This window comes from Cyprinodon tularosa, unplaced genomic scaffold, assembly GCF_016077235.1.
Source record: "Cyprinodon tularosa strain WSP-4 unplaced genomic scaffold, ASM1607723v1 ctg613, whole genome shotgun sequence".
Taxonomy (NCBI): Eukaryota; Metazoa; Chordata; class Actinopteri; order Cyprinodontiformes; family Cyprinodontidae; genus Cyprinodon; species Cyprinodon tularosa.
The window spans coordinates 45,883-73,680 of record NW_024039356.1 but is presented as its reverse complement, the minus strand read 5'-3'; the positions used below and the strand labels follow the sequence as shown (position 1 = coordinate 73,680).

The window sequence follows — 27,798 nt, the reverse complement described above, 5'->3', positions numbered from 1 at the left end:
TCACTGGTCCTCATGCCTACAGTTAACCAATGTAATCAGTAGTACTAGCCAATTAGAAGCAGAGGAGCACAGGTGATGGCTTAAAGAAAAAAAGGGAAATTTGGCTTGTATATTCTGCCTAATAGTGCGGATCATGGGGGAGAAGTGGGTATACTCCGTATACCCGTGTATACCCTGGACTACACTGCTGGTTCAGGCCTCTTACTTTGAGATAACTGTGTTGTGAGTCTGAAGAAGCATGAAGAAGGTTTACTGTTCACTGCTGCGTGGGCGACCAGCAAGTACCGGAATGACGAGTGAAATTAAAAAAGGTTTATTACTGTTAAAACATCAAACTCCAAAAAATAAAGATGAGCCAAACAGCTTTTAAAGGACAGGAGAGAGAGGAGACCTGCGGAGCCTAAATAGATATGTTGAAAACACAGAAGAACACAACAGAGCAAACAGCATCATCAGGGTATATGGCAAGGGCGTAGGTTTGATTTGAACTTTGGTAGGGACACTATTGGTTGGGTGTCATTGGTGCTATGCAATATGCATGCCCTTTTTTATGCTCGATGTGAGCATCCATACTGATAAGAGGAATTCATTGTTAAAAGAGAAAAGCATAATTTTGCTACATTAATAAAAATGTTATAAGCACTACACTCATTAGATGCTGTTTATCAATGTTTGAAGTATCACCGGCTCTGATGAATGTGGAATTAGGACTGTTTTACACTTTGAAAACGGTTTCATTTGAACGACTAAGAGAGAAGGTAAATACAGTATTTTCTTTTGAAGATACAGAATAGTGCAGAGTGAAACCCAACTCTTATATTTTTACCTACTATGCTCTCTCTGTATCAAGCAAAATAATACATTCATTAAAATATTAACTTTACTATAAAAGTTGAACATCTGGGCTGTAGTTACACTGTGTAGCCCATTTCATGTATTTTATCTGGGGCTGAAAAAATTAATCGTATTAATTGATTATTTCAATATTCGTTAACTAATTTAGTAGGTTATTCATCGTTAACTGGAGAATAGAGACTTTAAAACATACAGTAATATAAATGTAAAATGTGCCTTTCCCCCGACAGAGCAACCCACTTAGATCAGTAATTATACCAACATTGTAAAAATACAATATATATATATATATATATATATATATATATATATATATATATATATATATATATATATATATATATATATATATATATATATATATATATATATATATATATATATATATATATATATATATATATAACAGTGTTTTTCAATCCTGGTCCTCAAGGCACCCTGCTCTGCATGTTTTGGATGTTTCTGAGGTTCAGCACCCCTGATTCAGATGATTGCAGTTCAGCAAAGCCTGATAATCTGCTATCAATTGATAACAGGTGTGTGAAAGCTGGGAAACATCTAAAACATGCAGGGCAGGGTGCCTTGAGGACCAGGATTGAAAAACACTGATATATAAGATTAAAAAAATGTTTTTGTCTGTCAATATTCTCCATCCAGAACTCCTCAAGAGGAAATATTTTAGTTTCACCTGGTTTATTTAGACAGCACCTGGAGCACTGAAGGGCAGCTGCTTCATCTACAAGCTGCCCTGCATCATTATTACTGGATATCTGTGTTTCCTATAATCATATAATGTATAAGTTCATTTTTAATAGTAAAGGATTAAATGAAACACAACCTTTTCTCATCGTCCTATATTGTCTACTGTCTGACTGTTTAAACAGCTCCTTATGTCTATTTTCTTTTTTAGTGGCATCATCTACAAACACAACACTGAGCATGGGCCTAAGTGTATTCAGATTTAAAATCACTTTTAACAATTATTAATATTATGACAATATAACACTATCTTATCTCTAATTTAATAATAACCAAAATAAACAGCCAGATTCCAGCATTTTTAGCAGACATTAATGTTTGTACTAATTTACTTATAGACTGTGTGGAAATCTATGTAAGATAAAATCAATGTTAATATTCTTCCTCTGTTTGTTCTTGTCTTTATCCTATTTCTAGAAGTATAAATAGTCAATTAAATTACTATTATTATGTGGAACCCTTATTATGCTTTTTAAACGAAAAACAGCAGATGTTTAGATGCCATTTCTTGTTGTTATACTCTATAAGAGAAATAACACCTGCTAATAATTATACCTGAACTTCCTCAAAGAGTCAAACAGTAAAAAACAGTAACAGCAACTAAATATCGGTAAAAAGGAAACCCTCACATTTTCTTTTTTAGTTGGCTGTGGCTAAGAATCAGAAATGTTGATGGCTTACAGCCTTTATTTGCCCATTTTTCCAGCAGTCTTCAGAACTCCAGGCTGACTCAGAATATTTCGTTTTATAAAAGAAAAAAAAAGGTTTTTGTTTAGTGTACATGATATTCCTTTTTTTTTTTTTAATTGGGACTAGTTTTGCAGCCTAATATTAATTGTAGTAACTGTGGTATTCTAGTATGAATAAATTTTCAATTTTGTGCTCCAAGCACACGCAGACTTAGAAAACAGCCAGTAAGAGAGAGAGAAGGCGGAACCTAAGGCAGAACAACCAATGAGAGTGGAGTTAAACAGCGCAGCACAGTTCCATGCGCTGCTACGTGAAAGGGACAGGAGAGACCAGGCAGAGGAGCTGCGAGAGGAAAAGAAGCCACTGCTGCAACAACTACTGCTGTAAATTAGAAACATGTTGCTCACATCCAAATATTGGTAGGGACAATTAGGTCGGTTCAAAATTTTTGTAGGGACATGTCCCTTTGGTCCCTATGCAAACCTACGCCCATGGTATATGGCAGAGCATGGCGATGTGACGTGATGACAGGGGAAATAACATAACCTGATGGTAGAGCATAAGATATGCGAGCAAGGGAGAAAGATTGGTTTAACAGCATGCTGGAGCAGCATAACGAGAGACAAAATTAAACAACTGACTGGAAGCTGATAATGAATTTAACATAAACACTAGAACATTATATTGGATAAGTGCAATGCACCTTCCACATTGAACTGGCCATGTTTCATGGCATGAGCATGCTACATATATGTTCTATATAGAGTCATCAACACAATTTTTGCACTTTTGGAACATCTTAAGACAACAAACACACTCAACACTGTTCAGATTTACATTTGTGGATGTTTGATATCATGTCTCCTTTATCTTCCACTTCACCAGTCATGACAACACACCGCTTCATGTTGGTCTGTAGAAAGATCTACTGGAATACCAGCTGTTTGTGGATTTCAAAAAGCTCTAAACAGCTGGATCTGCAGTTGCATGTTTCCATCCACTGACCATCAGTATAATTGTAGACATGAGGAGCTAGCTAGCTAGCAGCAGACCTGTTTGCTGTTTTAAGCCACTGTAAAACAGCCTTTCTTATTGTGTGAAGGACGTCTAGAAATGGCGCTAACCACGAAGGGTTCTGTTATCTGCAGTGACCTCTGTGGATCTACATGGTTCTAACTGATGCTGATGTAAACCCTCCTGTTTCCACAGATTCCTCAGATCAGCTATGCCTCCACAGCACCGGAGCTCAGTGACAACACGCGCTACGACTTTTTCTCCCGTGTGGTTCCCCCTGATTCCTACCAGGCTCAGGCCATGCTGGACATCGTCACAGCCATTGGCTGGAACTATGTGTCCACTCTGGCATCTGAGGGCAACTACGGTGAGAGTGGCGTGGAGGCCTTTGTCCAGATTTCCAGAGAGTCTGGTAGGTGAACCGATGCTGAAGCTGCTAAGTCATTATTTCTGTGAAATAAAATGTTTCTAGAAGGATAAAGGACTTCTGATACCGTCTCCAAGAAGGGACAGAGCAGACTGGACTTCTAGAAGAAGCTTAGGTCCTTCAGATGCTGCAGATCTTCTATCAGTCTGCTGTGGAGAGTGATCTCTTCATCCACCATCATCATCATCATCATCATGAGAGCTAATGACTGAAAGAAGCTCAACCAGCTGATAACAAAGGCTGGCTCTGTTCTAGGAACTCCTCTAGAACCTCTGAAGATGAAGAAGATGATGGACGACAGTGATCATCCTCTTCATCAGACTGTTAGACCCCAACAGAGGGTCTTAGATCAGAGGCTGATCCAGATTCGGTGCAGGACAGACCTCTACAGGAGATCCTTCGCATCTACAGAATCAACACCTAAAACTGGTTAAAAACTAACCTATTAGTTACTACAACATTTAAACTTATTTTGGCATTAATAAAGAATTTCTTGGGCATGCTTTGGTGGTGCAGTGGTCAGAGAGCACGACCTATGTCGGGAGGCCTCAGTCCTCGACACGGCAACCCGGGTGGCATGTTTACCGCATGTTTCTGAATAGATTCAATATAATGTTGCTATAAAGTAGGTCACTATAAAGCAGCAACTGGCTTCATATGGGCTGAGCTGCTATCACCATGGCCTTCAGGTGAGCTCTGACAGGAACTTGATCAGAGGAAATGAATCCCTGAGCTTGATGATGATGATGATGATGATGGTGGTGATGATGATAATGATGGTGTTGATAATGATGATGATGATGATGGTGGTGGTGATGTTGATGTTGATGGTGATGATGGTGATGATGATGGTGATGATGCTGATGATGATGGTGATTATGATAAATAAATGATGTTTAATAACATGCTGCTGTCATTTTGCACATCTGTGATGTTACTGCTATTTTCAAATATCCATTACTATAAAAATGTCCACAGCTGACATTTTTACAGCAAGATCGAGCTGCATCTCAGTTCTCTGAGTTTTTACCTCCAACCTGATGCTAGAGGCCATCAATAATCTCCTAGAGACTATAGAGATGTTGTTTAGCTGCAAATAACGGAACCTTCCACTGGTTTGAGGTCAAGTCTCAGGAAAGCTGAAACATCTGCCTTTTGTCCTTTGTCTAAGTTCCCACTGAGATCACCTGAGATCACCTACGTTCCTTTGGGAATGATTAAGACTTTCCAAACATGGCCTACACCATTTAATGTTGCATCGACAGTATTTCAGTTTGTTGTCAGGTTAAAATCTAGGAAAGCTGGAGAGCTGGGGGTGGGTTCAGGCACTGCGGTCTGATCTTCTATCACCCAACAGTTTGACTGGAGGGATGACAGAACACAGACATCTAACCAGTTTGACTGCTTCTACCATCCTTCTTTAATCCAGAAGCGCCATCCTTTTATCATCCAGGGATGGTGAAACTTTGTGAAAAAAGCTTTCATTGATACAGTTCCATGCTGCAAGTTTATTAATTTTATGTTAATCGATCCTCACATGCCTTTTAATAGCAGCTTTCCCTCGACCGCTTACGTCCAAATCACATCGGCAAAGTGTGCAGAAGCAATAGAAAGAGTCTCCACTACTTTTCGTTGTAAATTCACTCTTTTGTCTGTTCAAAGTTAAACCAGGTGTTGCCTTTTGACTTGATGCTAACTTTCTGTCAATGTCTAACGTAGTAGCACTATGATCCTTGTTTACTTTTTTAACCAATGACAAACAAAAGTCATATGACGTCATATTATATGACACAGGACTACTCTTAGCCATCTGTTAGACCAAATAGTCAATGTATTTTTTTTACTTCTATGATTGGATATTGTGCTGCAGTCCAGCAAAAATGGGGGAAAAAAATCTTGTGCCCAATAAAGGAGGACTAATAGGCATCCGGCTGGATGCTGCGCTGGACGCCGGACAGTGCAATGAAAATCAGCACTGTGGGCCTAAAGCCGGATGTCTGGCCACCCTATTTCTCAGTGTGCCCAGTAGGTTGGACTGGCATATCTTTAGTTAGTCCCAGCTAGCTCAACTCACCTTTCTACTGTTTTCTCACTGTTTCTGCTGCCTTTGCATCATATTATTCTGATCACTGCTGTACTTAATAAATGGAAATGTTCATTTCACTGTTGTAAGCTGTATGCATTGTAATTTCGTTTTGTATACACTCTGTGTATACAAGATGAAAATAAAATTTGTCTTAGTCTACCTATAGCAGTTAGCTTTAGCCAGCTTTACCCATTAGCTCAGCTGTATTCCAACATTATTAGTTATTAGTATATTAATTTTAATAACTACTGTAACAAAAGTTGCAACAACAATTTTTTTCTCCATCCAAATGAAGTGACAGGTAAAAATAAACCTATTGAGATGGCTTAAAATAAGACGTTCCTGCCTTTCTTAGACCGCGATGTTTAATTGAACACCTCTAACATGACTGTGATACTGTACATCCTCCATCTCTGGGCTGGAAGACCTTTAGCTATCGACCCTCCTCAGACCATCAGTGCCTGCTTCAGTGTGGTGAGCCATGCCATCTGGCAGATGACAAGAGAGCTTTGCAGACAACAGTGTGTGTAACCTCAGCGGAAGAGGCAGGCTGTCATAGAATAAAGGCTATTTAAACAATATCACTACAAATAAACTGGATTCTTTGCATCTTCCCATTCACATTTCATTGTTCAGAATAAAGCAAAAAGCAGAAGATCTAATGGCTTTTCCTTCCTGGTTATTGTGTTAACTTCATATCCATCTGTATTCATCGGACTTTGCCTTTGAAGCCCTTGAAGTCTCTCTGTGATCAGTGAGGAGCTGCAGGTTCCAAAGAACCTTGACCTCCTGCATGCTGAGCTGAGTCACTCCATGTCAGCAGCTGGTGGAGTTTTTTATTTTGGTTCCTTTTTAGATGTTACAGGATGGATCAATGCTGCTGCTTTCCTCCATCACTGCAAGTCCTTTAATGCTGAGATTCCCACACCTTCACTTTCTGACCCACAAAATTGTATTAGAGTTTGTAGATGACCCAAACTTTTAGTGTTTGAACAAAATCAATTAACCATAGTTAAAGATCCTTACAAACAACATCAGCAGCCACAGCAGAAAGATGTAAGTCATTAAATACATACGTTTTTCAAACTCTTCCTTCTTCCTCTCCTCTCTCCTGCTCTCTGTGTCAGATGTTCAGTTATTCCTCTGCCTCCTTTAGTGATAATGGGATGTGTAATAGGTGCAGCATTTTTGTAGCTTTGGAGGCGAGGGTGTGAGAGTTAGAATCCAGGCTTCAGGCTGTTGAACATCCAGGAGTTAAAGTAGGCCCCACACGTAGCTGTCCTTCAGCAGTGCCTGAGCAGCCAGGCGATTGGATAACTGTACGCAGAAAGCGTAGTAGTGGATCTCTGCCCACTGGTCACCACCAACCTGTTCTTGTTTCTAACCGATTTTCCCCACTCAGTGATGAACCCACTGAGAAGCCCACTCTGGTAATTGGCAGCTCCATAGTCAGAAATGTGGCATTAGAGACACCAGGGACCATAGTCAAATGTTTGCTGGGGGCCAGAACGGGCAAAACTGCTGGTTTATTGCAAAAATTAGCCACTCCTGTCCAGGGGTGATACTGAGAAACTAGTCCATGCATTTGTTACTTCAAGGCTGGACTATTGTTGTATTGTTATGAGGAAATTTTAGAATGAGGTAATCAGGAGGTAAAATGCCCATAGTATAGAGGTAAATGTTGTAAAATTTATCAAACAACATCTGCAAACTTTTTTTTAGAGGTGGATGACACCAGGAATTTTTAATCGATCCAATACCAAGTAAATACAGGGTCAGTATCGCTGATATCCATACGATACCAATACTTTTTACATTTAAGATTGATGTTTCATGTGACTGTTGACCTTTTGGTGTTTTTATGATTTTTTTTTTTATTATTACAATGCCATAATAATAATAATGTTCTGTTCATAGTGTTTTTTCCTAATCCACCTCTTATATTATATATTTCAATCCATGTGTAATTTTCTTTGTACTGTGTGAACTTGCCTGTTGCTTTAATTCTATAAATGTCCCCATCGTGTAATAAGTAAAGGGTTGCTAATGTTAGCCCACTTAGATAACACGTTTTCACATTTTAAGGTCTTAATTCCACTTTCTGAGTGGGCTCCACTAACATATGACATATAATATCTTTTTTAAAAGTTAATCTGAAGGTGATCATTTTTATATACCTGGATATTTTCTGCAGCTCTGAAACGCCTCTATCAGTGACGTCTGTCTGAGGGTCTGTCGGGTCAATGAGTGAATTTTTGTCTCCTCTCATTGTTTCTGTAGCTCCATGTTTTCTTGCTCATGTTGGTTTTTCATTTGTTCATATAAACTTGTTGTGTTTCCACTGCATTTAACCAGCTTTTTATAAACCATACAGCTGGTGTTTCATTTATGGTATTTTGTGCTCTAATGGTCTCTCTCTCTCTCTCTCTCTCTCTCTCTCTCTGGAGCAGTCTGAGGAGCAGCAGCACGGTTGTTTGTTTGTCGAGTGGAAAGAGAGCTGAGAGGCCAGGGCCAGGCAAAGTGTGCTGAGCTAGAGAGGGGACAGGGGATTAGCAAAGTGCAGTGACACAGACGGGGAGACTGGTGAATCTGTTGCAGTTAGAGTGTGTGGGAGAGAATAAAAAGCATCAATCTTGTTAAAGTATTATTCAATATCAATACCAGCATTGGTATCGATAGCATCGATCCTACGATCGATCCGCCCACCTCTAGTATGTATTGATATTTTATGGTGATATTTGCAACGTCAAGTCATTATTTTGACTGAAATGATATTTTGCTAGGATAAAATTACTCCTGCTGAAGTATCATTGTTAATATATGTGACAAGGCTGGTTCCTGTGTCAAACCACAGTGAATAGATAAATAAGTGAATAGATAAATACATAATTCATTTGATTTGTTGTTTATATTGTTTACACATAATGTTTATGAAACAGAAGTAATTTAGTTAATCAGGTCACCTAGTGTCGGTGTTAAAATGAAGTGATTTGTTTGACTTCTAAGAGATTTTTTTTGCTTTAATATTAAGGGGTTGGTTGTGATTTTGTATGTTGCAGTTTCCCCTTCCTTACAACGTTAATAAACCTATGGAGAAGGAGTCATCTGTCTTCAGAGGTTTGATGTTGAGGAGGAGTTTAACTGACAGTCAAGTCATATGGAGTAAATATGATGATGACAGCACAGTGATACAATGGCAGTGCCAAGAAAACACACTGTTAACTGAAATCAAGATAATAATAAAAAACAAATATATACAGCCAGTATACATGGGAGAAGGAACCTCGTATGGGAAGACACGCTCACATGCCTCAGGCTCTTCAGTACAAGTAATGGCCTCGTCCACTGGGTAGGCTGCAGCAAAGGCCACAGCAAAAACGGATGCCCGATCCATCGGACACCCGAGGACCTACTGAGCAATATGTTCTCAACCAAAATCAGATTCAGGAGAGTCACAGACAGTCATGGGCTGGTGGTGATTCAGCCACATAGTCAAAGCCTTATTGCAATATTTCATCTTCCCGGCTTTAGGCAGATGTTACATCTTTTCTTCCAACTGCTTTACAGTCTCCACAGGTTACTCCACAGAACCTACAGTCGTTAAATGTGAGGGACCTGAAGGTGTTATACTAGGGTTTAATAGTGGTCTTAATACCCAATATTACAGACCTCCAAACATGACCTCTTGCATATACAAATAACACCAGCTCAAACTTGAATTACTTTGTTCGATATTTAGCTCGCCGTGAGCTTGTTCAACAGGTTTGTTGGAATTCAGTCACAAACCACAGAACGACAGAGCCTGGAAACGCTCTTTTAAGTCAGCAACATGGGGTTTGGACCTGTCACCAAGTGAAGAAATGGATCTTCTGTTGATGTGGGTCGGGATAGAATCACTACAGCATGTAGAACAGAGTAGAGCAATACTTATAAACCATCCACAAGCAGGGCTAAATTTAATCTGGAAGAGACTTTATGAAAAGTATGGATCACCAGAAGCAATTGAAACTAACTTACTCCAAGCTAATAAAGTTATGGGATCTTTTAATGGAACTCCAGTAAGCTAAATTTGAGGGAGATTTACCTGACCTGTCTTTCCTCGACACAGCCAGGGGCATAAACCCAATAGTGCTAAAACTTTTTTTTATGTGTTCAATGACCGAAGTCCAAGCACTCCATATACACTGAGAACATGTGCTTGAGTCAGACATGGGCAATGTGGAGTCAACAAGTCATCTCCATGTCATGTATTTGTTCTACCCAGCCACTGAAGCAGGTGAGTCCAATCTTCACCGTGAATTAACCTGTGCAGATTGGACTCACCTGGTTAATTGGCTGGGTAGATTAAATACATGACATGGAGATGACTTGTTGACTCCACATTGCCCATGTCTGGCCTGAGTCAGGAAAGTAGCTGGAAGAGGAGCTAGTGGATATGAAATATAATTTTTAGATCGAAATGTCTGCCTCACATTACCAAGTATTATAGAATGTGATGACAGTCCTAACAACAGGGATGAAATCCCAACCCCAGAGGTGGCCCTTCACCATCTACACTTGAAATTGTTGGTAGATAGATAGATAGATAGATAGATAGATAGATAGATAGATAGATAGATAGATAGATAGATAGATAGATAGATAGATAGATAGATAGATAGATAGATAGATAGATAGATAGATGTACTTTATTTATCCCAAGCTGGGAAATTGCAGTGTAGTGACACTGGAATTTACACATAGTGACAGTCACAAAATAACATAACATCCACACGTATTTACATTACAAGGGTGCAGTGAACAGTCCTGAGGTGCAGTGAACAGATTATAAATAAGTATTAAAATATGGAGTGCAGTACAGTGCAGTGCTGGTTACTGTATGCTGAAACAAGAGTTTATTTTTTATTGTACAATGTGATGGCATATGGTAGGAAAGATTTCCTGTATCTGTCCCTTCGACAGCGGAGCTGAAGCAGCCTGTGAGAAAAGGTGCTTCGCTGTCTGACCACTGTGTGGTGGAGAGGGTGCTGATCATTGTCAATGATGGATAAGAGTTTATTCAGCGTTCTCCTCTCCACCACAGTCTCAAAAGACTCCAGCCTGAGTCCAAGTACAGAACCAGCCCTCCTGATGATTTTATCAAGTCTGTTGGTGTCGCTGGCTCTAATGCTGCTGCCCCAACAAACAGCAGCAAAGAAAATGGTGCTGGCAACAACAGACTGGTAAAAGATCTCCAACATCTTGCTGCACACATTGAAGGATCTCAGCTTCCTCAAGAAATACAGTTTGCTCATCCCCTTCTTGTACACAGCCTCAGAGTTAGACCTCCAGTCCAGTCTATTGTCAATTATCACTCCCAAGTATCTGTAGTCCTCCACCTCCTCCACCACCTCCCCCCTAATCCGTAGTGGCTGTGAAGACCTCTTCTCTCTCCTGAAGTCAATCACCATCTCTCTGGTCTTGTTGACATTCAGCCTCAGGTGGTTCTGTTCGGACCACTCCACAAAGTTGTCCACCAGTGTCCTGTACTCCCCCTCCTCTCCCTCTCTTATACACCCCACAACAGCTGAGTCATCAGAAAACTTCTGCAGGTGACATGACTCAGAATTGTACTGAAAGTCAGTGGTGTATACAGTGAAGAGGAAGGGAGAGAGCACAGTTCCCTGTGGAGCCCCTGTATCACTGACCACCACATCAGACAGGACACTGCCCAGACGGACAAACTGTGGCCTGCCTGTCAAGTAGTCAGTAATCCAGGAGATCCTTGTGTCGTCGACACCCATCACCCGGTTCATCTTATCTTCATCTTACCTGGTTCATCTTATCCCTAATATTAACCCACAAGTCTAGATTATTGTCCTGCTTGGTCAGAGTTCATAAGGTACATAAGCAGCTGAATCGCCCACATGATCTCAGAAACTTGATCTTGGGAGGGTTATCATTGGGAATCTATGCTTGGGCAGCAACCACTTGCCCCAAACAATTAACACTTTTTACACTAAAACCACTGAGATGACACACCTTACCATCTTTAAAATTTTCCCCATTGTGTTCTGTATCAAAGAGAAATACAGCAGCAATTACATCCAACTCATCCTTCACTCTTTTCGGAGATGGACCCAGAGTGCGGTGTTGATCATCTTGGATTTGCTGTGTTAAGCAGACTAAAGAGGACAATCAGTTGGCTCCTTCAAGTCAGGATGCCCTTTTTATGAAAATAATGAATGGGGGTCTATACAAACATACAAACAATAGCTGGTGGCACGTTACCCTATAAGCATCCACGTCAGTGGCTTTCCAATAACAACACCCAAGCATTAAAATACCTTTTCAAGCCAGAAATGCAAGAACGTTTCGTAAGTTTCATGGAGAAAAGGTTTGTGAAATGCCATGTGGAAATAGCTCCTCCTGTGACGGCAGATAAAGAGAAGTGGTAAATTGGTGTGTTCCATCCGAAGAAGCCCAACCAAATTTGAGTTGTATTTGACTCTAGTGCTAAGTATGAAGGTGTTGCACTCAATGAAATGTTGCTAACCGGGCCAGACCTAAGCAACTCACTTTTGGGTGTGCTACTGTGCTTTCCAAAAGAAGCAGTGGCTTTCACAGCAAATATAGAACAAATGTTCATTTGCTTTTATGTGAAGGAAGAAGACAGAATGTTCTTACATTTTCTGTGGTTCCAGGACAATGATCCCTATAAGAAGATTGTAGACTAGCGTATAAATTAGGGCTGGGCGATAATTCAATAACGATATATATCGATCGATAGACGTGTGGCGCAATAGAAAAAAAGAGGGTCGATAAAAGTTCGATAAAAAAGAAACCCAGTTTTCCTTCCTTCTCATTGTAGCCTAGCATATAGGTTTATGCTAATCACTGCTTCCTCCCAACCAATCACAATCGCGGACCCAGGCATGCCGTCACCAAGCGCCGCCCTCTCAAACCACAACACAGAGCACATGAAGATGCCGCAGCAAGGAGAGTCGGAGGAAATTATTTCAAAGAAGGGTTTTTGTAGTTCGGCGGTCTGGCAGTATTTCGGTCATGGCAAGTTGGAAAAAAAAAACAAACCACAGTCATCTGTAAAACTTGTAGGGAACCAGTGAAAACGAAGTCTGATAACACAACCAACTTTTTTTTTTTTTTTTATCATCTCAGCCGCTCACACCCGCAGGAATACGAGCTGTGTAGGCCCCGACGCGGCTCTCCTCCGAGGAATCTTCGGAAAATATATATATATTTTCAGTTCTGGGCAGTTTCCCACGTAGTTCTAACAATTGAGATAAAAATGCTGAGGGGCCAGAAACTTCAAAGTAATAACACAGGTTAAAGCAGGAAACGGGGGCGGCGGCGGCGGTGGGGGGGGCATTTATTTATTTGATATATTTATTTTGGTCACTTTTCTGGTCACTTTAGTTTATTCTTTGTCAGTATTTAATAACATAACTCAGGTCTCTTAAGTTATTTTTCTTTAAAACAATTCTGTTATGGTTAAAAAAGTTGGTTAAATAAAGATTTAATTCAAAGTCTGTGTTTGTGTTTTTTATTAAAATTAAATCATTTAGCAATATTATAAAAAGTCCAGGCAGAGCTGCACATAAAAGATGGTTTCAAATGTTTTCAATAATTATCGATATATATCAATATGCATTTTTTTTTATCGATAAGCTTTTTTTCTATATCGCCCAGCCCTAGTATAAATACCCATGTCTGGGGAAACATACCCTCACCAGCAATGGCTAATGATTGCATCCATCGGTCTGTACAAGACGAAGAGTTCCAAGGTTGATGCAGATGTCAAGAACTTTGTCATATGTGATTTCTACATAGATGATAGTCTTAAATCCATGCCTACAGTTGAAGCAGCAAAGGACTCAAAATATTCTCTCTGGGTCAAATTTTAGGCTGCATAAGATTGCCTCAAACTGAAAAGAAGTCATGGAAGCTTTCCCATCTACTGATCATGAAGATGAACGCCAGTGACCATCCAAGGAAAGGCTATCCTGAGAAAACTCACAGCCAAAAAGGGGGATTGGGATTCACCTTTACCTCAAAACATGGAGCAGATCTGGGTTTCATGGAGAGTCTCCATATCCAGACTGACTTTTCTGTTCCAGGTTGTATACAGAAACATCCCCTTCAGCTGCTTCCAGAAAAGAACTGCCCATCTTCTGTGATGCATCAACAAAGGCTATTGCTGCAGTTGCATGTCTCAGAGTCATTGATCCAATCCGCAAATGCTACATTGGATTAGTAATGGGCAAAGCCAAGCTTGCCCCTTGCCTTGACATGACCATGCCAAGATTAGAACTCTGTGGTGCAGTTCTTGCTGTAGCATTAGAAGAGTTACACTCAGGAGAAATTGATCTCCATTTCAATGTCTTGCACTACTATTAAGATAGCAAAGTGGTCCTAGGCCTCATCCACAATGAGAGCACAGGTTTTGATTTCTTTGTACTACCCATCCAAAAATCATCTCTCCCAAGCCAGCGGCACTATGTGCCGACAGACAAAAATCCTGCAGATCACTCTACAAGTTCTGTCAGTGCAAGTCACTTTAAGGATTTGAACTGGTTGAGCAGACCAAGATTTTTGTCCCATCCAGTACCAAGGAACTGTAAGGACATCTTTGACCTTATTGATCCAATCTCAGACCTAGATGTAAGACCCGTAGTGTCCACCTTATTCACCACAGCCTCCTCCACAACCCTTGGCTCTCAAAGTTTTAATAAGTTCTCTTTGTGGAAGTCTTGCACTCGGGTCATGGCATGTCTATTGCACACAGTTTGCATGTTAAACACTGTACAGAAGGGAAACCAGTCTTGCAAAGGCTGACACTGTTGCAAAGCAAAGGTAACTGTGGGGGAGTTTGATCATGTTTCGTATATCAACATACGGACAGTGCAGGAGGAAACCTACATGGAAGTAATTGAGTTAATTCAGAAGGAAGAAAAGATTCCTAAAACCAGCCCTCTCCATAGACTAGACCCATTTATTAATTAACGTGAGCTCCTGAAAGTTGGGGAATGTCTCCCTCATTCCAGCCTTAATCAGATTGAAAATAATCTACTGATCATTCCTGGACAGTACGCTGTTGCTGTCATGATTGGTTCTGAATCAAACCCACATGCAGAACACTACCAGGAGACAGATGAAAAGTTTAACAGAGTTTATTAAATGTTTGCGCAAAATAAGACTGCGTTCAGGAAACAGGTCCAGGGCTGGATTCTCAGGCGTCTGCAGAGGTGACAGTTTGGTTAACCAGGAGGATTGGAAACATTGTTTAGTTCTCAGATGTTTGCAGACTATACCTTGGAGAGTTTCTGGCTTTCTTCTCAGAGGGGGGGAACCGGTTGGGTCCAGAGACTGTTGGTTTGACAGAGTGCTCAGCAGGTGCAGCGTCTAACTTCTGACTGTTGGATCAGACCTTGGATTGAGGGGTTAGCTCTCCTTCCGAGAGCAGCAGGTGGATTCCAAAGTGAGCCAGGTTTGGCTCTCGAGGGCTCTCCCAGAGCTTCACACGAGAGACAGGTTTTCCTAGGAGCGACAGGACAAAGGCTGGTTAGAATACGGTTTTCTCTAGGGGACAAAATTTAAAGACAAGGAGGCTCAGGTTCGCTAGCCAAACTTAGCTAACACTGCGGCGTCGAAGAAAGGTCTGGCATCTGCTTAAGTAGAGGGGTCCTCTAATAGGCTGACGAGCTCCAGGTGTGCTGGTGAGCTCCAGCCCAGAGAACCCACGGCGCACTCTGCTGGGGAAAGGTGGAACAACTCCAGATCCCAAGATGGCTAATCTACCCAGAGATTGTCTAACCACAAATCCCACATTTTCTAATGTGGATCTGGATGTATCTTGCGCATAGCACATCAGGTCACATTCTTCTAGAGGGGACCTGTTGTAGAGTAAATGGCAGGCTGCAATTTTTACATGTGTGAGTGTAAGAGCTGTTCACATTGAAGTCATTGGCTACGCTTCGTGTTTACGGAAATAAACATGGATGTAGTGCTGGAGCCCATCTAGCGATCTTTCCAAACCTTAAAACCTCAACTTCAAGATGGTTAAAAAAAAATACTGCTTTCCGCGCCATCGTCCACCATGGTGTTTGTTTTTCTTGCCGCTTCTGTGTAGCAAGAAGCAGAATAGTGAAGAATGCGACCTGGCCGTTCAGACACAGGTCGCATTTGAAAAGATCAGCTTCGTAACGGATCCAGGACCACATAGATGTGGCCTGGGTCAGATTGGAAAAAATCAGATCGGTGTTGTTCAGACTGCCATGAAAAAATCAGATCCAGGTCGCATGTGAGCAAAAAACTCGGATTTGGGTCACTTCAGGCTACGGTGTGAACATAGCCATTGAGTCCCTCGATACAGAAAATTTCATCAATGCATTCAGAGTTTTCTTGCTGTGTGAGGTCTAGTCAAGCATATACGGTCAGATTGTGGTACTAAATTTGTCAGAGCCTTTAAAGGATTGAGGATACCATCTAACATTGATGACTCTGCAAACAAGATCTACCAGTTGAGTCATGGAGTCACTGGGAATTTTAATCCTCCACATGCTTCACATCATTGTGGTTCATTGGAGGGAACGATTGGTTTGGCAGGAAGAATTCTCATCTCTATGTTCCTTCAGCTAAAAGACCAGCTAACTTATGAGTTCTTGGTTACCTTCGTGGCAGAAGTAGCAGCTATCATCACTTCTAGGCTACTCTTGACAGTAACAGGCGATCCTGATCATTTCTACATGCTCACACCAGCCACTCTCCTCACTCTAACGGTGAATGTCTTTATGGGTTATTATTGCCCTGAATCAGCTCTGGTAAAAGTTATGATGGGAGCTGGCTCGGAGCTCTTCTGACTGGCTGTGTGTTTCCTGGACGGGGCCGCCTGAGGAGCTGGTTGACAGTTGCCTTTTGTATCTATGCTTCTTTTTCTATGTCTGCTTCTGCCTCCTTGAACCCCAGTCAGCCTCAGCAGATGGCCGCTCACACTGAGCCTGGTTCTGCTGGAGGTTTCTTCCTGTTAAAAGGGAGTTTTTCCTCTCCACTGTCGCTACAAGTATGCTTAGTGTGAGGGATTGCTGAAGAGTCAATGAGTCGATGCATTTAGCTGGTTTTCCCTAGACAGAAAACATATTTATATAGTGGCACTTCACCGCATTTTATCTTAAGACACTTTACAGATACGATTTCATAAATCTGTCTGTATGATCTGGTTCAATTATCTCTGTAAAATGCCTGGAGATAACATGCGTTGTGAATTTGTGCTTAAGGAACACACAGATCATCTAGATAAATCTGCTAATTTGGTTCCAATCACCAATAGTAAGTTCCCTTTACTGTGTTGAATGTGTTCCTTTGAGGAGCAGCCTTTCATGCATGTGGGAGGATAATTTTCAGAAGCTTTTCTAACTCGTTGAAATGATAAAGAGTAGCAGGAGCAGATTCAAAGCACCAGACTGGAAAACACACTGCTGGTTTGTTGTAATTGACATTTAAAATGTTGACACAACTTTATGTCCATGAAGTGATTTTTTAATCAATAGACTGAATATAAACACTGATGGTTTTGAAATGTTGTTGTGATGTTGTGGGATCACTTTGTTTGTAAAAACAGTTCTGTTGTTTATCTTTTCTCAGATGTGTGAAATCTTGTAGGAGATAATCTGATTTTCTTTTTCTAGCCTGTCAGAACCTCATTCCTTCCACCTTTCTTGTGTAGCTCTTTATTCCTCAAATTCTTTCTCCCTTTCTCTATTCCACATAAGTCATATCATGTCTCTTCATTTATTTCGTTCCAGGAGAGGATTGGATTCATCCCCTGCTCTGCATGCAACTGTTTGAGCTGATGAATATTTCATGGCCAGGGATTTCTCCAGTTTTCTTTCTCCCTGGAGTAAAAGTATTCAGAGCAAAATGACTCATCTGTAGTCTGCAGCTCACCTTTCCTCACACACATCAACTAACCCATTAATGGCAACCCGAGGTTAGCAGCAAGAGGCAGGTGACCGTGCTGAGAGCGGAAAATGTGTCAGCAGGTCTTATGTCTGGGGAAATAGGCGAACTCTGAAAATATAATGTTATAAAAGGTAAGGAAACGAAAACGATCAAAATCACAGATCTGTAAACTCCAAAGTGTCAGAGAAATTCAACAAACAAGAAAAGTTAATGTTTTCACAGCTGATTCTTCTGGAAAAAAAGACTGCTGAACTGCTTTTGATAATATATTGGACTGTGATAGATTGTCTGAAGCAGGTATTTAAGGTGGGCAACCATTTCCTGGGTATGTAAAGCTCTGCTGACAGAGCTATCTTAACCAGGGAATTTTTTTATTCATGTCATCAGCTGTAATAATCTCCACTGTTTATATTTTCAACTTTTTTAATGATTTCTTGACAGCAGCTTTCTGTCAATGTGTGTATTTAAGTTGACTGACCTCTCCGTAGTCTGCGTGTATGCATGTATTTTATACATTGTTTGACCCATTTGCTGGAAAAATAGGATGTTGTGAAGACCAGCTGCTACTTGTGGGGCCCTACGTCTGCACCCCATGAGGGGAATTGCTGTTTTGGGGTCAGGGGTTATGTTAGGACTAAGCTGTGAATTGCATTCTGGTTGGGGTTAGGGTTAGGTATTAACGCTTAACAGTTAGGGTGTAGACATGAATGGCATGGCCCAGCTAAGATAACAGAAACGCTTCAAAAACAGCGGAGATGATTGTGGACTTCAGGAAGAACTCAGTCCCAGCTATCCCCATCACCCTCTGAGACTCCACTATTGAAGCTGTGGAGTCTTTAGAGCTAGTTTCCTGGGAAATATCATCTCACAGGACCTGAAGTGGGAGCTGAACATCAACTCCTTCAGCAAGAAAGCCCAGCAGAGGATGTACTTCCTGGATTCAACCTGCCAAGGACAATGATGGTGCACTTCTAATCCTCCATCATTGGTCCATCCTCCTCGAACACCATCTGGTATGCTGGTGCAAACGCCAAGCACCCGGGCAGATTGCAGCGTGTCATCCAGGCTGCAGAGGTGATCGGCTCCAATCTTCCATCTCTCCAGGATCTGTACGCCTCCAGGACTCTGAGGCATGAAGGGAAGATTGTCACTGATCCCTCGCACCCCAGCTACAAACTGTTTCAGTTACTTCCTTCTGGTAGAAGGTTGCAGTCTATCAGGTCCAAAACCTCACGCAACAAGAATAGTTTATTTCTCACTGTTATATTGAGGAATCAGACATGGAAATTTAAACAACAATACAAATTTGTCCTCTTTTTAATGTGAACACAAAACGTAAAGACAAGACAAAATCAAAACAAAAGTGACATAAATAAACAAGTTTTTGCAGTGTCAGAATCCTCAGGAGGGACATTATCTGGCGCTAATTTCTGCATTACACTTAAACCAGTAGAGCTGCATGACAGGTATCATCCACTTCCACAAAAGGAAGAGGCAAATTATCTGACAGCTTCTTCAGAGCAACTTAACATCTTTAAATGATATTTTTCCATCTCGGTTTGTATTCAGTAATCTAACAAGTTAGTTGGTTGAATAATGTAGAACAATAAGGATAATAATAAGAAGAAATTTCCTTTATTTTTAGTCAGTGTTGAGGACAGCTAGAAAAATAAAATAAAAATATAAGCATGCATATTTTCAGGATATTGTAAACAAAATGTAGCCCCACATCTGGATACAAGAGAACATTTTTTTAGGACTCATGTCCTAGTTTTTGCCATTTTAGTTAATTTATTCTATATTAGTTGTTCCTTCTTTGCAGTTATGATTATTTGGTTAGAACTATTGAGTTTTATTTAAAATTAATTGAAAATTCCTAAAACTTAACCAATTTCAATAAATGAATCCATATTTAAAGCAGACAAGGGGACTGTGATCATTGGCCTTCCACTGCATAATAACTATTATAACCAGCTTTCATTAGCCAGAATCACATCAATGCCATTCAATTTTCAAAGGATTTACTTTAAAAAGGGTGTTTTAAAAGACCACTGTGTTATGAAAATAAGCACAGCCATCCACCTCTTTATCTAGGCTAAACACATAATCTCAGGCCACTTCACAGAGACGAGTCAACCAGATCATCCTGTCAGTTTGGTTTGATTTTCTAAGAAAGAACAGCTTTGACTTATTGACTCAACAGCAATCCCTCACACCTAACATGCATGCAACAACAGTGGAGAGGAAAAACTCAGCTGAACCCTTAGCTATGTCTTGGAGAGAAAGGACAACAGACTTAAAAACAGGCCGATCTGCAACATCTAGAAACAAAGGTATTGATGGCAGCAGCACAGCTGATATTTCTCTCCAGGATGGAGTCACAGCCAAACAGGAAGAGACCAGATGAAGCTACTAGGAGAAAAAGCAGAGAGAGCAGAACGTTAGAGATTGAACTAACAGATTCTGCAGAGTGGGAGAATAGAGATAGAATGAAGGCAAGGCAGGGCAACTTTATTTTTATAGCACAATTTAGTACATGGATGATTCAAAGTGCTTCACATTACTTAAACAATTAAATAGAAGATAATAAAAGCAAAATAAAAGCAAATACAGATAAAAAAGATAAAAGCAGGTAGTAAAGCAAAACAGTAGGACCACAACCTCAAACTAATGATTCCTCAGTTAAAAGCTTATCTCTAACAGTCAAAAGTGGCTTTAAACTAATGGCTTTTTAAATTTGACTTCCTAGAATTTCTAAAAGTAGAATGGGAGGCAGATCTTTAGTTATCAGGCTCTTCTCCTGTGGAACCAACTACCAGTTTTAGGCAGAAACCTACCTTTAAGGCTAGGCTTGAAACTTTCCTTTTTGATTAAGCTTATAGTTAGAGTGGCTCAGGTTATCCTGAGCTATCTCTATAGTTATGCTGCTATAGGCTTAGACTGCTGGAGGACATAGGGACCCCGTTTTCATCGTTCCGCTTCATTCTATCTCTATAGTTATGCTGCTGTAGGCTTAGACTGTTTTTCTAGATCCTGCTTGGACATTAGTCCTTTAATCCTGTCTGACTGTTTGTTTTCTGGAGAGTAGAGCTGGTTGACAGTTGCCTTTTTTGGGGCAATTATATAAAGCCTGGAGCCCAATATTACTCCAGACATTTTGAAATGGGAAAGCTTTCTTGATAGTATGCGAAACGCCTTCAAATTTGAAAAAAAAAAAGTTTGTTTTAAACTTTTTTTTAATGACAGTTGGCTTTTTATTGATGCTTCTTTTTCTATGGCTGCTTCTGTCTCCTTGAACCCAAGTCGGCCTCAGCAGATGGCCGCTCACATTGAGCCTGGTTCTGCTGGAGGTTTCTTCCTGTTCAAAGGGAGTTTTTCCTCTCCACTGTGGCTACAAGCATGCTTAGTGTGAGGGATTGCTGAAGAGTCAATGAGTTGAAGCAATCAACTTGTTTTCCTTAGGTAGAAAACTTTGAGCCAATCTGACTGGATGATCTGGATGAAGTTTCTCTATAAAGTGAACTGAGAAGACATGATGTGAATTGCAGCTATAGAGATAAACTGAATAGAATAATCCTTGTATTTTAGTCATTATTTTGGGTCCTGTCATTGTTTGGTCCAGTTTAATATACCGCCACTATCTCTCTGGTTACATCCGCTCTCACCTGTTCATGTTCAGTCCTTTTTTACCACATTGACAGAAACCTTACCCTATCTACTGGGCCCCAAAGAGAAAATTAGATTAGACAATTGCAGCTGTAGCTTTTAGATTGGGTGTGATAGAAAAACAAACTTTTTGAAGTTTGAGGGTTTTTACCTTCAGTGGGTCTGACAGCATGTAGACTCATTGCTGCTCTTGTTTGAATCTGGCTTTAGAGTCAGGACTGCACACCTGTTACCCAGGAAACCTTTCAGCGCTCAACCTTCTGTGGCTCTGAGACAAGGAATGAAAGGTGAGTGGGCACCCAGGGCCTGGTAGTGCACACAGAGAAACACTTGGTGTCAAACTAAGCTGTTCATTAAAAAGGTCACTTGAAGGCTTGCTTTAATCATATCTGGCATTGGGAAATAACTCCCTTTGACAGCACAGCTCCATATGTCTGTGGCTTTGCTCTGTCTGCAGAGACTCCTGCTGTGAAATATTTTACGGCTGAGTTCACCTGCAGAGTCAGATGTTTCTGTCATTTACTTGGTTTGTCCTACATGCCATTAATCCCAGTGAACATCTGCAGCGGGTTTAGGTTAGGGTTAGAGTTAGGTATTTGTAGCCAATGGTTAGTGTAAGGGTAAGGGTCAGGTTTAGGCCATAGAAATGTAGATATTAATCAAAGTCAATAGAAAGTCCCCATAGGGATAGCGTAACACAGCATGTATGTGTGTGCGTTCTAGTTTTAAAGCATTGTGTGGCCTGATCCTACAGGACAGCCAGGACTTGGTAGACTCTGATTCTCTACAGCGGTGGTTCCACCCTCATCCTTAAGGCCCTTTCTTGTATGGGAAAAATATTTTTCTGCTTTCAGCCTACCTGATTCAGAGGATTCTCACTCCTAAGAAGTCATTGTGTGCTGCAAATCATTCTAACTTATCCATGTGTGAGGTGCATTCAAGAGAGAAGACCTCTAGGACAGTGACCCTGAGTAGCAGAGTTGGACACCAAGGACCAACCGAAAACTGATCCCTGAGAGAGACTTCCCCTGCAAGGATTTTATGTTCTACTGTGTCCATTCACATACTCATGATGTGTTTGGCCTTAAACCGTGGATCCACAGAAAAAGCTCATCCATGCAGATGGATCACTGGTGAATCCATCTGATGATTTATGGTTTAGGAAATTTCTGATGATGGTTTTGACGGATTCACAAAGCTCATTACTCCACTTTCTAGGTTCCAGGAGGTGGGTGTTAAAAAGGACATGACCTGAAACACTTCAGCGACATCCTAAAGGGGTTTTAGTTGTTTTGCACTGACTTCAAAAATGCTATACCGTGCAGGAAGGACTTTAGAAAACCCTCCTACTTGTTCCAGAACCATCTTCCTGAGACTGTATGCTCCTCAGACCTGGCAGTATTTACTTCTCAGCCACATCTCTTCTGAATACTGATCACTGGTAATTTCTCTCTGCACGATAAAGGTGCATTCTGAGATAATGTCTCAGCAAAGCTTCCATTCTGTGTAACAGGAGGAACTTAGCTCTCTATTTTCTGGATCTCCCTGTTACTTCTGTAGAAGGTGGTGAGGATGGGGAGGGCAGGTTAACCTTTCTAACATGCTAGGCTAAAGGCTAAAGGCAGATACAATACCACGTCATCTTTGTGTGATTGCCTGGAGCCAGGGGCGGATTTAGGAAATTTGGGGCCCTAGGCAAAGACAGGCATGGGGTCCTCTAAATTGAGAAGACAACATATAGAACAGACCCATTATACAGATACAGAAATTTTAATAGAATAGACTTAGATTATTTGTTCTACCTTTTGTCCCTCTCTTGTTATACTTTTTCTTGTGGTTTTCTTCTGTTTTCTTTTGCCTTTTACCCAGTGGTTAAATATAAGTATATTTACTCAATTGCTAAAGTAGAAATTTGAGGATGTCATGTATCTTCAAGTTTGTCTATGTCACTGTAACTCAGAGGAAAGAATCTCTCTGTCATATATATATATATATATATACAAAAAATAAAACGTGCATGTCACAGGAAAGACTAGTGATGTTTCAAATTTGACAATTGCTTTAACTACAGAACAGTAAATTATTTAATCGATAATTAACGTGACCCTAAACATCCCCAGCTGCACACAATAACACACATTAAGGCAATGTTAATACAAAGCTGTAAAGCAGAGTGAGATGTTGGTAATAACTTCCTTATGTTTTTTGAATGTATAACTTAAATTTTTAAGGACCAAAACACCTAAAACTTATGGGTGATTTTACAACATTTAAAAGCCTGATATTTTCCTGAAATTCAACATAAAAACACCTAAATAATAGATTTTTCATCGTTTGTAGCAAATCCAAATGAAATTAGAAACTTAATTTAAAATGACCCATTTTCAATAAGGTAAATAAATACTTATCAATATAGGGGGAATGTCCCCTTCGACGTTTTCAGCTGTTTGCGGGTTACTGCTGCCGCTGCCGCAGTGAAGAAGCCGAAGTCAATCATTTTCGGTAACTTTGAAAGCAGCTTCCTACTTTCATTCTTCTTTCTCCTCTTTTCAGAACCGCTAGGGTAACTTCTTTTCATCTTTCTTTCCCTTTCTTTTCTTTTCTCTTCTCCCCCGCTCTGCTCGTATCGTCTCTTTGCGCCGTTTGTTTTCAAATAGTTTGCTGCCATGTGTTTGGACCTTTCTGCCCATGCGCAGCAAATGGACTGAACCAATGTAGTGGACACTGTAGGGGGGGCCCCGAGACACACTTAATATTATAAGCATTCTAATGGCATTTTAGCGAAAGGATTTTTATCAAAAACATAATTAATGTGCACAAATAAGTAATAGCTCTATTAACCATACATGTAAAAGGAGTTTTAGGGGGCCCACCAGGAACTCGGGGCCCTAGGCAACTAGCTAGTTTTGCCTAATGGTAAATCCGCCCCTGCCTGGAGCGTTACCTCTTGGATCGTTTCAGCATCACGCAGGCTTCACTTTATAGCCCTCTAGCCTGTCACAATTTGACCTCATGTTTTGAGCAAATACACCCGCCTTTAGTCATGCTAAAAATAGGAGCTGAAAGCATATTAGTAAAAGTTACAATATACTTTAAAACTTTAAGGATCAAAAATCAATCAGAAATACCATCTAAACATTAATATTTCTAAAAAATGCATTTCCTGGTAGTTAATTTAACTGTAAATCAGTCCAGCCAATCAGTCCTTCTAAAACTCTTCCCACACCAGATAAATTCCCTTCCAGGCACTGCAGAGACCCCTTTCTCTCTTTTATCAAAGAATATTATGATCATTTAATATACTTTTTTATGTTTTTCTCTTGTTCCTCTCATTAGGCGGTGTGTGCATTGCTCAGTCCTTGAAGATTCCTCGGGAGCCGAGACCTGGAGAGTTTGACAAGATAGTCCTTCGGCTGCTGGAGACCCCAAACGCCCGCGCTGTCATAATGTTCGCCAATGAGGACGACATACGGTGAGAACATCCCACATCCTCACCAACTGTCATTTTGAACTGTGGGTGTCTTATTTTAACAAAGTGTAAGATCTCCAGATAACACAGGTTATAACATTAGCGAGCTCAACTGTAGCTACAGGAATCTGCTACCATTCATTCTCGGGCTGGTTTAATTCGACATTTTACCATCTAACATTGGATCAGGTAGGCTCCATTTTCATTTTCAGTGCTTTAGACAATAGGTCCATTTGAGTGGTTGCTGCATCGCCCTCTTTTGTAGTTTGGACCTTAGGCAATCACTTATTTGGCCTCAGGCTTGTTTGGACATGTGTTAGGTCTCCCTGAGGAAGTAAGGAGGGCTCTGGCTGACCGGGCTGGTAGAGTAGGGTGACCAAACGTCCTCTTTTGCTCGGACATGATCACATTTTACATTCTCTCCGGGGCGTCCGGAGGGGGATTATAAATTCATGATAATGTCCAGCAAGCTGTAAATGTAATTTAGAAAATCTATTATAACAGTCTAGGAGTCTGATTTTGATCAGGAAGAATCTATTTTAGTGATCTACAAATGGAACAACAGAGAGGAGAGGGCTTTTAATAAATGTAAAAACGGCCTGCCATAGCCCACTTCATTAATTTACACATTAACAGGAGCAACAATCTCCTCCTTCTCCATCTTCCTCTCCTTTGTAGCTGTACCTCTGTTTCTCTGTCTTTTAAACACATTCTCCATTCTTTTTTTTTCATTTCTGCATTAAAATCTTCAGTTCCAGTAGGGTGAAAAGGGGACTTCCTGTTGCCTGTTGTCATGGTGACTTGTCCAATTGGTGCTCTACTGATGGCATTATAGGCTTGTTGCACACTCGTTTAACTGTAAGTGGACCTAATTAAAACTGATTGAACGAATCGATAACAGCCGTTGTGAAACCAAACACTCAGACTTCCCGACTTTAGGCTAGATGAATTTAGAGTTGAGGATTTGAATCTGTTTGTTATACATGCTTTATGAAACGGACCCCAAGCATGTTGGAGTCTGAGCAGCAGTGTATCATTTTCCAAAGTTAAGAGGAAACATGAATCATTTTTACTGATTGGTTCAATCACTATGTTGCAGCCAAGTTCTTCTTAGTTCCTCATTAGTTTAAAGCACGATGAAAATAATACACTGATCTCACTATGCTCCATCTAAGCGTAAGCTGCTGAATTGGGTCCTAAGAGACCCCAAAAGAAGAAGTTTAGCTACCTAGGTATTCTAAAAATCTAACTTCAAACAACCCAGAGCAAACACTGTGTTTCAGCAATCCCCCTCTACTGGGATAAGCTGGGAAGCAGCAAACTCAGAGGGAGACATTCAAACCTCTGTCAGCGTGTGTCTCTGGACGGTATTGTTGGGAGAAAAAGCTTTCTGATTTCACTACACTTCTCCATGTTTATCCGTGAGTCTGGAATAAAATCAGCAATGAAAAGGTCTCCCAACTTCTTATCCGTGCTCACAGTTGGTTCACCTTTAGAGGTCTAGTATTATGCTTCATTTGAGAATGAATTATATTAATCTGATGCTCTGGGGAGCAAAACCCTCTTCAGAGACTACTTCAGGGTCCGTCTCCTTTCTCAGGCCAGGAATAGATCCCATAGGCCTACAGTACATAGAACCAGCTTGAGTGCACAAATCTTAAGAGGGCACTTTCTGTGGAACAATATCAGTCTCTGCTGGTTTTGGACGGATTTTAGTCCAATCTTTCCAGCCTTTGGCTGGTTTGTATACATTCCTAACTTTCTTATTTCTGCCTCCATGGTTGCTGCATCCACTGGCGACATGTTGTCATGGGAACAGATCCATAAAGAAATAACCATGACCCAGTTTATAATTCCCTGACGTGCTGTGAATGAGCTGATGGATCATGATCGGAACTCACTGTCCTCTTATCTGTCTCTATTTCCTGGGAAACTCTCTGAGGGTGTCCAGCTTTAGGTCCCTCCATCTTTCAGCCCTGTGGCTTCTGATTGAAGGTTTTGTTTATGTCATTCATTTAAGCTGTTCTTATTATTAACCTCTATTCTTTTTTTTTTTCATTTAACACATTTAACCACCTAATTTTATTCTTATAACACTGTAACACTTTCAGAAAATTTGAGCTAAGGTCCCCAATTTAAGGCTTGTTTTTATGACCCGCCAACTCTTTTCTTTCATTACTGTTCCACTATTGGCAAGATCTTCTATTAGAATGTGCATCCATGAATAGGCCTACCGGAGACTGTGTGGAATCGTTGCAATAAAACAGATATGGTCTTTGATTTTCAAAAACAACTTTCCTATTATCTCTTGTCTGTGACCCTAACAGGCGAATCCTGGATGCAGCAAACCGCAACAACTTAACAGGACACTTCCTGTGGGTGGGCTCTGACAGCTGGGGCTCTAAGATTTCCCCAGTGGTCAGGCAGGAGCAGGTGGCCAAAGGCGCTATCACCATCCTCCCAAAGCGGACGTCTGTGGAGGGTGAGACAGCAAAACCATGACCACATAACGAACTTTCCTCTGTGCTGTGACTGAAATGTTTTTTGTATCTGGGTAGCGTTTGACCGTTACTTCAAGAGCCGATCTCTGTCCAACAATCGGAGAAATATCTGGTTTGCCGAGTTCTGGGAGGAAAACTTTGCCTGTAAGCTGGGGATGCATGGCAAGAGACTTGGAAGCCCAAAGAAATGTACAGGTAGGACACATGTTGGCAAGACTGAGATAATCACAGTGCTCTTAAAATATCATAATCAGATCATATCAAATGGAAATAATATAACAGAGAAGTTTTTTTTCTATTTTAAACATAAATTATCTTATGTTGTTGGCAAATTGTTCTACTTACCTGCTCAGAAAGAGGGATGATGCACCTT

The 27,798-nt window shown here is 40.7% G+C and overlaps 1 protein-coding gene across 1 annotated transcript in view; it reads left to right on the top strand.

Moving 5' to 3' along the window:
• The window catches only part of LOC119798199 (metabotropic glutamate receptor 8-like), a gene marked incomplete at its 3' end in the record, with an annotated part of 104,580 nt that overhangs the window by 35,144 nt on the left and 41,638 nt on the right, over positions 1–27,798 (top strand). The window contains exons 3-6 of the mRNA XM_038307550.1: positions 3,514–3,730; positions 24,792–24,927; positions 27,252–27,406; positions 27,483–27,620. Coding sequence (XP_038163478.1) covers positions 3,514–3,730; positions 24,792–24,927; positions 27,252–27,406; positions 27,483–27,620 — 646 coding nt within the window. The remainder of the gene's footprint in view (positions 1–3,513; positions 3,731–24,791; positions 24,928–27,251; positions 27,407–27,482; positions 27,621–27,798) is intronic.